This window comes from Quercus robur, chromosome 2 (assembly GCF_932294415.1).
Source record: "Quercus robur chromosome 2, dhQueRobu3.1, whole genome shotgun sequence".
Taxonomy (NCBI): Eukaryota; Viridiplantae; Streptophyta; class Magnoliopsida; order Fagales; family Fagaceae; genus Quercus; species Quercus robur.
The window spans coordinates 89,816,079-89,831,466 of record NC_065535.1 but is presented as its reverse complement, the minus strand read 5'-3'; the positions used below and the strand labels follow the sequence as shown (position 1 = coordinate 89,831,466).

At 40.5% G+C, this 15,388-nt stretch overlaps 2 protein-coding genes across 2 annotated transcripts; both read right to left on the bottom strand.

Moving 5' to 3' along the window:
- Positions 1–260: 260 nt before the first annotated feature.
- Positions 261–995, bottom strand: LOC126705267 (uncharacterized). Its single transcript, XM_050404160.1, has one exon. The coding sequence runs from the start codon at positions 993–995 to the stop codon at positions 261–263; it is 735 nt and encodes a 244-aa protein (XP_050260117.1).
- A 12,146-nt stretch (positions 996–13,141) lies between these two features.
- On the bottom strand, positions 13,142–15,100 carry LOC126715727 (RING-H2 finger protein ATL13). Its single transcript, XM_050416492.1, has one exon. It carries the CDS (start codon positions 14,832–14,834, stop codon positions 13,338–13,340), a length of 1,497 nt encoding a protein of 498 aa, XP_050272449.1. The 5' UTR covers positions 14,835–15,100; the 3' UTR covers positions 13,142–13,337.
- Between the last annotated feature and the right edge of the window lie 288 nt (positions 15,101–15,388).

Sequence of the window (15,388 nt, the reverse complement as noted above, 5' to 3'; positions counted from 1 at the left end):
TGATGACATTATATGTATCTGATACATATATATATATATATATATATATATTTTAATGGGAAGTACGGTAACTTTATTCATGAAGAAGATTAATACAAAGCATCTTGAATCACAACTGATCCAATAATGGGTGGATTTTCCTCTATCCAAGTTACAAAATTATCAATTCCTTTGGTGTGCTTTGTCAAAATATGTGCTGGTTTGTTTCCTTACCTCTTCACATGTTGGAGATGACTTTGTCTGAAATCCTGTAGTCTATGCTAAATATCCACAATGAGGTTTACAATAGTAACAGGGGGTGTGGTGGACCCATTGAGAGCTTCAAAGATAGTGCTACAATCTGTCTCAAAAATAACATCTTGGACTCCGATATACCATGCAAAAGAGATAGCTTCCTCCATTGCCTTGGCTTCAGCCTCCAATGGGCCCAAGGGTAACTGGAGGTGTTTACTTATGGCTACTATCACCGATCCCTCGTTGTCCCGAACTACCATACCGATGCCCACTGAGTTATTAAAAATAGCAACATCAGTGTTGATTTTGTAGTACGGAGAGGTTGGGGGGACCCAGCATGAGTCTTGGGCTTGGTGGTGATGAGGCGTCCGAAAGTGGATAAGCTGGAACTCTTTCAGGATGAGGCAGGCTTTGTGGAGGATTTCATGGCTAGGTTGTCTCGGACTGCCTAGGCGTGTTTTGTTTTTGTTAAACCACATGCACCAAGCCATGGTAACAATAAGTACAAGCAAGTCTCTATCTACATATTTGGTAAGGATGAGGTACCATAGGAGATCTTTAAAGTCCCTGTAGTGAATTCCAGTGATATCAAACAGAATTCCTGAAAGTTCCCAAGTCTCGCAGGCTCGCTGACAGTCCCATAAAAGGTGGCCAATAGTCTTAGAATCCAAACCGCAAGCTTCACACGTAGCATCCTCAAGGACTTGGCGACGACAAAGGTTGACCTTCGTGGGCAAAATATCTTGACAAGCTTTCCACATGAAAGTTTTGATTTTTTTTTTGGAATTCTGAGGTTCCAAACCATATGTCAAAACAAACCTTGGTCTTAGGTGTTTGATGTGCTCACTAAAGCTATATCAAAAGCAAGAGATAGAGCTACCTTGTATGCGATGGTGACAAAGAAGTTGCCTTTAGGCATGTAACCCCTGACTAAACGATCCATGGGCTGGCGTCGGCTAAGTGGGATGCTGAGGTTGGTCTCGGTATCAACATGGAGAAAAATCTGTTTGATTAGGGTCGTGTTCCATTCCCCAGTGGCGGCATGAATGAGTGAGTTGAAAATAGCTTCTTCGAGTAAGGTGTTTTGTGGTGATATGACTCGGAAGGTGGAAGGTCTTGGAAGCCATTTATCATGCCAAATGTGCACAAAGGCTATGTCACTTATATGCCATCAGTGGCCAGCTAGAACAATACTCCACCATGCAAAGGATGGCCCAGAACCCAAACCGGCATGGAGAAAATCACTATGAGGGAGTAGCGTGCCTTGATGACCTAGTGGACTAAAGACCAGTATTGCACTATAAGCGCCAACCTTGTTTTGCTAAGAGGGCCAGATTAAAAGACTTCAAATCACGGAAACCCAATCCCCCGTCTTTCTTAGGCATGCAAACCTTGTTCCAACTCAGCCATGTGATTTTGTTTGTTCCATTACACTTTACCCCTATTTTTTTTTTTTTTTTTTTCCCTTTAAGTCATTACCCCTCTAATTAGGGCTAGTTCAATTTGCTTACTTTAACTTTTCCAATTTTGCACTATACCCCGGACCTAATGCATTAGAGTAAAGTGCAAACGTTGGTGTTGCTGTTACTGTTCACAAAATTACTCACACAACACTAGTTAACACCCTTAAAATAAATAAAATTAAAAAAAATAAATTAAAAAAAAAAAAAAAAAAAAAAAAAAAAAAAAAAAACATGGCCGGGATAAGAATTATGTTGATGGAAATGGTAGGAAAAACCATCTATATAACCTTAACCTCCCTAAACTCGATTTATTATTAAAAATTCTCAAAGTATTATGATGTGATATATATTCCTCCCTCTCACAAAACAAATGTGTCCCATTAATTAAATTCATGATAAAAACCACCATTCATGTAAAATGAGGCATTATGCAATACTAACCACCATTCCAATTAACTCAACTGGTAAAGTCTCTAACGGTTGAATAAGAGATCTGGGGTTCAATCTCCACCTACACCAAAAATCGATTGGTGTCTTGATTTGATAATAAAAAACTATCATTAGGAGTGGACGCCATAGGTTGAAATTTTCTCAAAAAAAAAAAAAGTTCCAATACTATTCAATACTATGTTTGCAAGTTATTTGTGATTTTATTGGGGAGGTGGGGGGGGGGGGGGTGTTCGTGTATGTGTTATTTATGTAATTGTTTATTGGACAATAGAATTCTGGTTATAGTACTTGATGGTAAAATTGTCAAGGATAGCTAATGTGTTTTGAAAAGAGTTTTCTACACCAATTTGGATGAAACTACCTCTAATTTCATGACAACTCAAAAGACTATATATGTATACTTTTAGTCACATAACCTACTTATTAGTTATATGACTTGTACAAATGATTTAATGAACCCTATGATTTAATATATATTATATTTGGTTGGTCTTATAAGCCGCTACATTATAAATTTTCTTCTCAAAAAAAAAAAAGTTTGAAATAATTTTTTTTTGTGTTGTATAAATATGAAGCAACACACCTGTTTGAGCTAGTAGAGTATTAGGTAGTATACCTGGTTGTAAAGATAGAGTCTACTCACCTTTTTTTTTTTTTTCCTTTCATTCTGTTTTAATACCAATTTTTTTTAATAAAAAAAATAAAAACCTAAAAAACACATACTCTAAATACTAGCAAATGGACCAATGAGCAATGACAGGCCTGGGGCTATTTAAGAACACATGGGCCTCGTCGGCTGCCAAGTTCACCCAGCTACCCCATTATCATTATGGACCCAACAATCTGGGTAATTAAAAGCCCTTTCCTGATCAGGTTAGGGAGCCAAGCCGGAGTTCGGAAAAACAAAGTTGCTCAAACCTGATACAACACAGTTTTTGTTGGCAAAGCTATAAGTTACCCTTATAATTTTAAAAAAATAATAATAATATTTACTGTGGGGCCGGGGAACTTATGATCCAGCCCATGTTCTATTAGGGCTCAGGGCCCATGCCGAGGAGGGTGTGTGCCGAGGACGAATGATGAAAGGTCGAAGAGTCAAGGGGGACAGCTGAGGACGACCCTCTCCTCAGCACTCTAGGACTTCAAGGGGAAGAGCAACGTCTCGATGAAGGCTATCCCCAAACAGCCCCTTGAAGGGGATGTGAGTAGAATGGGGCCTACGTGGAGGTACGGTGCAAAATTGGTTCAAGGTAAACACGTCCCCTCCGCATTAAATGCACCAGCCTACGACCTGACCATGTTAATGAGAAAAGACGCATGGGCAGGACGACTTCGATCATCGCAACTAACAGAAAGCAAGGAGGGACAGCTAATGGGACGGGTACAGAAGTTGGCACCTGTCTGACCAACAAGTGAAGGGCTAAGATCAACCAAGAAGGGTTATATAATATAAAGGTTAATGCACCACATGGGAGGCTGGGAAAAATGGCCAAAAACCAGAGCCTCCCAGCCCGCCTCCTGGAAAAAGACTCCTAGGGTGCACCCACTTTAATTATGTATGAACACCATGGAAAACCCACTGTCTTGTGACCAAAGCCTAGCCTTTCAAACCCACGCTCTACAAATGATATTGTTTGGGTCTTTTTACGTGCGAACCCAATACTGTTACGGGTCGTTACAAATCGCGTCCTCACAATTGGCGCCGTCTGTGGGGAAGGCTTGTGTGTTGGCATAGGCGGTAGGTCAAGACAGTTCCCTTGTCATTTCTAACAGCCGGTTGTAGTGTTCTAGCGTAAAATTCCACTAGGGGCTATGTTTCTTTACTCTAGGGGCTACGCTTCATAGCGTCGGTCGCACGGATGGTTCTAGGAGCTTGGCCGAGGATCTAACTCCCCTAAAACCAAGGTCTCATGCCATAGTCGAGGGGTTAATTCCCCCAACTACTTATCAAAAATTGAGTTTTGGACAGAACCAAGGTATTGCATGGTCCTCGGACTCAAACCTATGGGGAAACCAACTACTTAAATATCAAGTTTTGGACAGAACCAAGGTATTGCATGGTCCTCAGACTCAAACCTATGGGGAAACCAACTACTTAAATAATATCAAGTTTTGGACAGAACCAAGGTATTGCATGGTCCTCGGACTCAAACCTATGGGGAAACCAATTACTTAAATATCTATCAAGTTTTGGACAGAACCAAGGTATTGCATGGTCCTCGGACTCAAACCTATGGGGAAACCAACGACTTAAATATCAAGTTTTGGACAGAACCAAGGTATTGCATGGTCCTCGGACTCAAACCTATGGGGAAACCAACTACTTAAATAATATCAAGTTTTGGACAGAACCAAGGTATTGCATGGTCCTCGGACTCAAACCTATGGGGAAACCAACTACTTAAATATCTATCAAGTTTTGGACAGAACCAAGGTATTGCATGGTCCTCGAACTCAAACCTATGGGGAAACCAACGACTTAAATATCTATCAAGTTTTGGATAGAACCAAGGTATTGCATGGTCCTCGGACTCAAACCTATGGGGAAACCAACTACTTAAATATCTATCGAGTTTTGGACAGAACCAAGGTATTGCATGGTCCTCGGACTCAAGCCTATGGGGAAACCAACCACTTAAATATCTATCGAGTTTTGGACAGAACCAAGGTATTGCATGGTCCTCGAACTCAAACCTATAGGGAAACCAACTACTTAAATATCTATCAAGTTTTGGACAGAACCAAGGTATTGCATAGTCCTCAGACTCAAACCTATGGGGAAGCCAACTACTTTAAAGAAACCTGGATGCTAAGCAGGACCTAGCAACTAAACGTGACATCTCGGATGATGCCTGTGCCTCCATTGAATGGAGGTTAGAAATAAGTTCAAGGCTCTGCAGGTGCAGGTAAGCTAACGTTCTGAAACATGATTCTAAATTTATCGCATGCACAACTATTCATACGTGTTAAGGTAATTAGTTCAAAATTCATAAACAATATTACGTATCAACAAAGGCAACTAACAAGTAACCAAAGGAAAAAAGGAAGAAAAGGATTCCATACATACATGTTCAATAGGTTCAAACTACTAGTAGATTACAAAGTTTTCAAAATGGAAAAGAAACAAGTTAATCGTTAAACCAAAAACAAGTACGAAGCCTGGCTAGGGTTTCTACTTCTTTAGTTTTGCGACGGCCACGTCCTGGGAAGGCGGAACGGGATCAGCTTCGACACCCTGGAGGATAGTCCCTTCTGGGGAAGGCTGAACAGGGTCAGTGTCAATACTCTTGGGGACCACAGCAAGGGGAATTGCCTGTAGGGGCTGGGCAAGTATAGCTGGCTCCTCAGCATTAGGCATTTGAGTGCCAACCACGGGCTCAGCAACCTCTTTGGGTACCTCGGGATCCATACGCTGAGATGTTTCTATCACATCCTGAAGTTCTCCCTCTTTAAGCGTCTCGCCAGGAGAGGCGTCGACCCGTATGGTTTCCGACTGAGTGACCCCTTCCTCGGGTTGGTCACTCACAGCCACGGAGCTGGTTGAGGTGGCCTCACGGATGGCTGTAGGGTAGAATATGTTCTCTGTTTTCCACAAGTCGGATGAAGCATTCACCCCAGCTCGCTTCAAGGCTTCTTCCTAAACTTGGGAGCAGTAAAGCCTGCATACTCCAGGAATCTGGGCTTTAAGGATGGCTTGAGTTTCAGTTACCCCCGCATTATAACCATCATCCTTGGCCGTTTCATTGGCAGCCTCAGCCTCGTTTCGGGCAAACTCGGCCTCCTGCTTAGCTCTTATGGCTTCGTCACGGGCATACTCCGCCACACCTTTGTCATGCTTTGCCTTGGCCAGTCTTTTATTTAGGTGATCGATCAGCTCCTTGGCTATTCGCAACTGATCGTCGGCTTCTAGCAGGCGTTTTGTTTGGTCCTCGGCCTGTTTTTGAGCACTAGCTAAACCCGCCGAGGCGTTATCCCTTTCTCGGATAGCATCTGTTAGGGCAGTCTTAACCTTGGCAAGGTCCTCCTCAGAAGTTTGGAGAGTCCGCGCGGCCATTAGGCGTTTGGAGCATTCATCCTCAGCCGCCTTACTCTTATTGTTCACTTCTTCCTCCATCCTATAGGTGGCCTGGAGAGCCTGCCAAGGGAAATAACTACACCGTGAATGACAGACCAGGAGTGAGAGTTAATAAAGTTTTAAGTTTCAAGAGCCTTACCATGCCCAAGTATCTCTTAGTACTGAGGAAGACCTCCTGCATCCTCATTTTCCTCAGCCCATCCATGTCAGTGGGTAGTAGCATGGTTCTCCCTAGTGCGTCTGCCACGTAGCCACCCTCGCCATCTCCAAGGTCCCTCATGGATGCAGTTTCCAACAGTGGACCCCCGTGAAGCATTGGGGCAGGAAGCCAGGCGCTTGGCGAGGACTGGACCTCGATCCCCTTTCCCTTGCCTTGGGAAGATTGGACTTCAGTCTCTTTGCCCTTACTTTGATGCCCAATCTTCAGTTGTTTTGCACGCGGGGCCTCCTCCCTCTCCTTAGAAGGTTGGGATTTTCCCCCATCCATGGTTTCCTTGCCCTTGGGGCTCCTATTTCTCTTTGAATCAGTGCCTTCCGGCCGAGGAGGCAGAGTTGGTTGGGAAGGAACAGGAAGTTTGGGGCGGGGGGATGGTGGCTGTGACTTGGTGGAAGATGACCTAGTTTGGACAGTCTGGGGCTGAGGTGGTGGGGAAGGAGCATTGGGTTGTGTCGTTCCCTGCGCATCCTTCCCTGGTTGACCCTCGAGGAGTTCGAGTAGGGTGGTCGGGAGCTTTCTCTTGAGTCCCATCTCGGCTTGAGAAGATGTGCCTGCTGATGACAATTCCGCCTCAGACAAGGCTGGGTCACCTATATCATCAAGAGGATCCTTGGATTGGTTGGCTAGGTCAAACACCCCAAACCCTTCCTCGGGTTGATCTAACTCGCCTTCGTCCTCCGCTATTTGATGAGACGAGGAGGGGCCCACCAATGGGATGCACCTTGGGACAGATGGTGTTTCGGAGATTAGAAATCCTATCTCGACCACGGTAATTTTTGGAAGATGAGGGCGGCTCTTGTTGATCACGTGCATAGGGTCGGCAAATGACTTCTAAACGGGAGCGTACCCTAATATTTTGTGAGCGGCTCGGACTTGACCATCTCCGTCATTTACGAAAACTGCCGCTTGTAGAACGATCTCCAAGTCCACCCGGTTAACTAAATGAAAATGCCGTTGATAAGCGTGTGGATCTGCAAAAGAAAAACACATATACATGGTTAGTTACCGAACCACATCAGATTAGAATGGCGTAAAGGGTTAGCACCCTTCCATTCCTATACCCCACCTGGCTTTCCTTCTACTATAGGGCATGGATTGCCATCATGCCATTCACCGGAGACGATCAGGAAATCCTTGTTTAACCCCTTGTTGGAATCAGGGAGGCATTGAATTAGTCGAACCCTTTCGTCTCTCGTCTTCATGTAGTAGGATTTCCCTTTCAAATCTTGGAGATTATAGCACCAATTCACGTCATGGTGGGTCAGTCTTAACCCCATCTTTTCGTTTAGAGCATCCATGCAACCCAGAATCCTAAACATGTTGCCGGTACACTGGGTGGGGGCTAATCAAAAGTGCCTGAGGTAACCCCTCGTTACCGGCCCCATAGGAATTCTCATACCCCCCTTCTACAAAGGCGAGAACGGGAATTACTACCTCGCCCGTTTCCCTCTTATAGTGCCACTCCCCCATCTTACAATGCCTCAGACTTACGTTGGGAGGAATCTTGTAATCGGCAATGAACTTATTCATCGCCTCCTCAGTATCAACTAATTTCCTCAGTCTCGATTTGGCCATCTCTATGATTTAGTAAATAAACTCAACCAACGACAGGAGAAGAAAGGGAACCAGAGAAAAATAAACCCAGAAAAAAAAAAAATCACGAGTCAATGGAAGCAGGAAACTTACATAAAAGAGGAAAGACGCTTCGGATAGGCTTTTTGTGCTGGAGATAGACTTGAGTTTGGATGAAAGTTCAGATGAACCCAGGGTGTACGCGTTAGAACTCATAAGTGCAAAACTGAAGAGGCGGATCCTTTCCAAAAAATCTTTTATACTTTCTAGGGTAAACTGCACAAATTTTCCCGCCCATAAAGACCAAGGGATCACCACCGTTCGATCTTCATCATGCCGTAGAACGTGGGAAACACATAGCCGCCCGTATTTAATGAGGCCACGTTTCGCCTTCCAAGGGCTCCAGGAACGTGTCTCGGGCAGATGAAAAGTCTCGGGAATCGATAGGTGACAAGGATTGACAGGCATTGGCAGATGTCTGATGTCATCAAAACCCTTCTATCCGCCCGAGGAGTCGGATAGCAGGATTTTGAGGGGCTATTGTGGGGCCAGGGAACTTATGATCCGGCCCACGTTCTATTAGGGCTTAGGGCCCATGCCGAGGAGGGTGTGTGCCGAGGACGAATGATGAAAGGCCGAGGAGTCAAGGGGGACAGCTGAGGACGACCCTCTCCTCGGCACTCCAGGACTTCAAGGGGAAGAGCAACGTCTCGATGAAGGCTATCCCCAAATAGCCCCTTGAAGGGGATGCGAGTAGAATGAGGCCTACGTGGAGGTACGGTGCAAAATTGGTTCAAGGTAAACACGTCCCCTCCGCATTAAATGCACCAGCCTGCGACCTGACCATGTTAATGAGAAAAGACGCCTGGGTAGGACGACTTCGATCATCGCAACTAACAGAAAGTAAGGAGGGACAGCTAATGGGACGGGTACAGAAGTTGGCACCTGTCTGACCAACAAGTGGAGGGCTAAGATCAACCAAGAAGGGCTATATAATATAAAGGTTAATGCACCACATGGGAGGCTGGGAAAAATGGCCAAAAACCAGAGCCTCCCAACCCGCCTCCTGGAGAAAGACTCCTAGGGCGCACCCACTTTAATTATGTATGAATACCATGGAAAACCCACGGTCTTGTGACCAATGCCTAGCCTTTCAAACCCACGCTCTACAAATGATATTGTTTGAGCCTTTTTACATGCGAACCCAACACTATTACGGGTCGTTACAAATCGCGTCCTCACATTTACCTTTAGAATATTATACTCTCTATTTTATTAAAAAAAATAGCTATCTTATTAGTATGATAGTCAACGAACGTCATTAGTTCAAATCCTACATTATTTATAATGATAATAGGACATGATAATAAATAAGTAGACATTCCAGAACCTTGTAAGTTGTAACTATTGTCTAGTCTCTCTATTTCTCAACAACAACCAAAAAAAAAACTTTTCTATTCTTTATCATTGGGTGAACCTGGTTTTATTCCAATGACAAAACCAAAAATGTTTTCTTGGGAATCCGAATAATGATATACTCAATTTATTTACATATATACATTTTTTTATTTGTGTGTGTGTGTTTTTTTTTTCTTTCTTTTTTTTTTTTATATTTAAAAAAATCTTTTTAGTTAAAAACTATTGTTTAGGGGGTTACCTACCCCTCATTTTTTTTGTGAAGGCCACCAATTCATTTGGCAGTTTTTTTTCTTTTTAAGGGGTTCATAGTTCAAAATTTTGAATTCTTTGGGAGGTGTCAGTCAAAATTTTGAATGTCCAAATTGTAAAAAAAACTTTTAAAAATACATATGTTATAATCAAATTTTCAAAATTGTGAGGGTCACATGACTCCTTCACTGATTCACCATATTAAGATGACAAAATACATCTATTTCATTGCCTCCTGTATAAATTTTTCTTCCGCTTCAAAAACGAGATGAGATAGGTAGATAATAATAATCTGACCTACCACTCCAATATTGCAATCCATTCACGTAGCTAACCCCAAATACTTGGAAATTAAAGATTTACTATGAAAAAGCTCATCTCCAACCAACCGATGCTCTATTCACAAAATTCTCTATAATTTAGAGAGTAAAACCCATAAAATACTCCTTCAATGGCCATCATAAATGTTAAAACATATGTGATTCACTTGTTAGGAACATATGTCACTATTTTATATAATTAGCTAATTCTTTGACAAAATGCATTTTACTTGTATTTTGATAGATCTAGGATGTGTTTAATTGTTCAAGAAACTGTGTTTCAAGATCAAGTGTTGAAGCCATGTAAGTCTATCCAAGATTCAAGCTAAAAAGTGCAAGTTCATTAAAACTTGACAGCTAGCCATCTATTGAGCTTGAAGAGTTATTCCAGCCCCGTGGCTTGACAGCAGCTCGACAGAAAGGGTATCTATCGAGGTTTAAGAAAAATAGATTTTCTGTTCTGTTTTCTTCCAATCCGTGATTATGTGTTTGGGTTTTCTTTTCTTACAACTCTAGACATATAAAAAGATTATTTTAAGGGCCATCAAAGGTAACACAAGTTGCACAAGTGTTGAGCAAACTTTGTTCAACCAAATTGTGACCGGGGACAGATTTTGCCCTAGTTCATCGTTCTTATGTAGAAGTTACTGTGTTTGTACACCATAGGGTTTTGTGATCAAGCATCTTCTCGATCTTCATCGTCTTGATGAATTGAAGAACTTTGCAGCCAACAACCTTCTCTAGTTGGTGATTGAAATTGCGTATTGGAATCCGCGCAATTGGTTAGTCGCGTACTGGGAGTCGTGCATTACAATGAGAGATCTTCATCGTCTGGATGAATTGAAGAATTTTGTAGCCAACAACCTTCTTTAGTTGGTGATTGAAATTGCGTACTAAGATCCGCGCAATTAGTTAGTCACGTACTGGGAGTCGTGCATTACAATGAGAGATTGTCACTACAAAACAAGTCCAATTGGGTATTGGGATAAGAGTTCAACTGTAGGTTGAAATAAGGTACTGGGATTCCTTTACTTGTAACCGCTTGTTGTGATAATAATAGATTCTCGGGAGTAGTGATCTTAAAATCACTCAGTGGGGTTTTTGCCGTATTGGTTTTCCCCAATCGTAAACATATCACCGTGTCAATTTATTTTCCGTTGCACTTAGTTCAATTGGTGATTTGTTTGTACTACCACGCGTTTATATGTTAATTTGATTAATTAATAAACTTGACTAATTAATCAATTAATTTATCACAAAGAATCAATATGTTTTTTGTCTATCAATAAATGAATAAAAGAGTTAAAATATAGTTTCTCTTTCCTCGTTCTCTTTCTTTTTCACAAAATAATAATAATAATAATAATAATAATAAAAGAAGGAAGATTGAAAAAATAATAATATTCAAATGGGATATAAAAAATGATATAGAGTCAATTAGAAGGTGTTAGAAGATGTATTTTTTTAAATAGGTAATAAAAGAAAAAAAAACTACATTTTTTATTCTCCAAATTGGATAAAAATATGTCTCATTTGTTGGAGATGCTAGCCTAGCCTAATCATATGATAGGGCAATCATAGACTTCAGTTTGTGCATGTACAAGTACAAGTGAACAAATGCAAGAAAGTGAATGGGCCGTTGTGGGTATTTAAGGTGGCAAGAGACTCTATCTAGGGTAATAACTCTCTTCTTCTGTTTTATTCTTTTCTTCTTTTTTTTGCTTTGTGAATTCCGGTTTTATTCTTTTCAATACATTGGTTTTTAAGTAATTTTCATAATTTAATGAGTAGAGAACATTAAAGGGCTAGGTGCCATACCACAAATTATTCAAGACAGCGGCGTCCAACCATACCCGTGACCTTTATTAAACATCAACCATTAATGTTTTAGTCCCTCAATACACACCAGTCTTTACAGATAAAAATTTTGCCTGTATATTAAATGCACCAGCCTGTAACCAGAGTGACCTTGCTTGGGAGCCATTGGCAGCAATTTCAGCTAAAAATTGATGGACAACTACGAGTAAAGTTGTGTTCAATTCGGATTTGAATTCCCAACTTTACATTTATTGTGCTACTAGATCCAGATGACCATCTAAAAATTGACGGACAAGTAAGAGTAAAGTTGTGTTCAATTCGGATTTGAATTCCCAACTTTACATTTATTGTACTACTAGATCCAGATGACCATCTAAAAATTGAGTATCTAACTACTTCCTGTCACAATCAATGAGAAACTTATAACATGCTTTACATGAAAAAAAAAATTAGAGAAAAACTTAGCTACACACCTTATACAGTATTGTTAATTCGGAATATTAAGTTTTTCAATTAAATTCAAACACTTGGTAACTACCAGGAGTACATGCACATCTATTGGTCTAAAGTATAATGTAAACTCGAAATTTTCAAGTTCAGTCCACCACACCATCGGTCCATAAGATCTCCAAGGTATTTCATGGGCATAAAGTGAAAGATTAGGACACCACATCTTTATATGTGTGTGTATAGATATAGATAGGAAAATTGATAGTACAATGTAAACTAATAATATTCCTCTATAAGATAAAAATAGTGTTGTCTTTTCTAAACATCATCAAATTCAATATAGTTATACTTTTGAATTTAATTAGAGAACCTAATGTGCCACACCTAAAGTTCTCTACTTAACAAGTCAATAAAAATAAACTCTTCCAAACAAAAACAAAGTTTTAAAACCAACATTGAAATATATGTGAAAAACAATATTTCCAAAAAAACCAAAAGAGAGACAAATTGCCAGGTAAAATTCAAACTTGTTGCCCTTGGACTAGGGGAAGATACAATCACAAGGTGACAAAAAGAACGACATTTTTTTTTTTTTTTATGATGAATGACAAAAAGAACGACATGAGCAAAAAATAGATCACCAAAGTATTAAAAAATATATTTCTAAAGTTACCCAAAATTGAAAACCCCCTGCCCATCGGCCCATAGCCATATAGAGTAGGGAAAAAAAGGTACTAATCAAAACCTCTACCCAGAGGCAGAGGATACTATAATATAAATGAAAAGTTGAAAACACATAATTCTAAACTAAACAGCAAAATTTTTTAGAATGTGAAAACAAGAAGGGCAAAATTAATTGATCTAACTAGTTTAATTTCGTTAACTAGAAACAAGTATTTTACTATTTTGCAGTGAAATGCACAAACCTTGCAATCAGATCTCTTTCACACTTCAAATTGTTTTCTTTCTATTCTCTATTACAGATCTTTCACATTTAAGGAATCAAAGTGATAATTTATCTAAGAACTAAAAAAAGAAAAAAAAAATCAAAGAAAAGAATTATAAAGAAACTAAACATTGGGATCTGTGGATGAGTGAACAACCTTATTCTGTTTTCCTCCCATAAGCCAAAGCAATGTCCTCCTTGCAAAAGATGGTGCATTTGGTTGAGAATCCAAACTGTTACAGCTCTGCCTTTCCTCCTCACAATCCAATTCACTCCCTCCATGCTTCCACCTCTCAATGTCAATTTCAGATAGAGACCTCCTTGAACCACTGTTCACATTCTTGCCCTTCAAATCTTCACCAGCTACAACATTGCGGTGCAATGGAAACCGTAAAGAAACGGCTCGCCTTGATGCATCAGCAGCTGCATTAGGCTTCTCTTGCTTTCCCCTTAGCCAAATCTTTGATATAGAAAAGCTCTCTCTTTTGCTCCTCCCAATAGCATTGCTATTGCCATTAATATTGCTAATGCTAGCACTTCCATGATTTTCAAAACTTTTGATTGATTCAAGCCCATTGAACCTGAATTCTCTTCTGGATTCACAGTCACATTCAGACATTGCTGCTCTATGGCCAGGTGTTAATGGCAAATTAGGCTTCTTACTTGACTGCTTCTTCATTGGGGTGCTTCTAATGGGCACTTGCAACGAAGAATTGTCATCCATTACATACGCAAATGACCCCATAGAGAAGCACCTTCTTGCATCCACATTGTTGTTGCTACTAGTACTGCCTTCACCACCATCCACATTCCTGAACTTGCCAAGCTTAACTGGCACTACTTTTTCCTCTGAATCCACCATTACTGTTGGGCTATCATTGGCATCCTCTTTTGTTTCAAATTCACAGGATTTGTCGATTCTGGTAGACCCCAAATGATCATTGTCACAACGAAAAGACATATGGGGATTGGTTACTCCAAGTGAGCTGGTTCTGCCAAGACCAGCCTCTGAGACAATCTCTCTGGAGCTCTCACTTCCAGATTCAAGAACAAGTACAATGGGAGAGCAATTGTGGTTTGGAGAGAAATCAGGGAGCAAGCTAGCTCTACAGAGTGGGCAAGTGGAGTGGGACAAGAGCCATGTGTCTATACACTCCATGTGAAAGGCATGACTACATTTTGGCAACAATCTGAGCTTGTCTTCAGGCTCAAACTCACACAGACAGACAGCACAGTCAAATGGGTTCTTCAATCCTATAATGGCTTTGTAATGAAACACAGGGAGAGTGTCTATGAAGGACTGGTCAACCCCAGCATCATGAAGATGAAAGAGTTGCTGTAGTTGGCCTTGAAGAGCAGTCACACTCTCCAAATCATCTGGGTCTCTATTTGTTGGTCTCAGAAGGAATCTAACAAGAAGGTGAAGCAAACCAGAAAGAAAGAAAATGATAGCAAGAATTATAATGATGAGGAGTATACTTGGACTGACCTTGTTGTTCAAATTGAAAGGATCAGATTGAGTATTGGGTGTTGTTGGAGGTTGGAGTGTCTCATAAGGGTAATAGTGTTGTGAGGGTGCAAGGAAGCTCCTTTCTTTGATTTCTAAGAAAACCCTGTCCATATTTTCTTAGGAAAGGTTGAGAAAAAAAAACACACACCAAGATTGCAGCTTTCAGAATGAATCAAATAGTAAGAAGAATTCCATGTGTAACCCACAAACAAATCCAAGACCAAGACCAAAAGGAGAAGCCCAGAAAGATTTTTAGGCTTGATGGATTGTGGGTTTTGTTGCATATAATAAGTATTTTGATGGAGACCATAGAAGTTTACCTCTTTTTGTTTTCACTGTTAAATGGTCCTCCTGGGAGTCAAATGGAGAGAGAGAGAATTCAATGCGAGTTTTAAATGGTAGAAATAAATGGTGCCAGGAGGAGAAAATTCAAAAAGAGTAACTAATAAAACTAACGAAGGTGCAAAATTTACTACAAGGTCAATAATCAGTGTCTGTGTTCTGATTATTTTGGTAGGTACAACTTTTTCATAGTTTCAAAAAAAAAAAAAAAAAAAAAACTTTTTCATAGACCTTTTCGTTTTGTAAAGTAAAAATTTTTTTAATTTTTTTTTTCAAAAATAATTATAAAAAAAATACCAAACCAAGTATTTAAATTTAATACT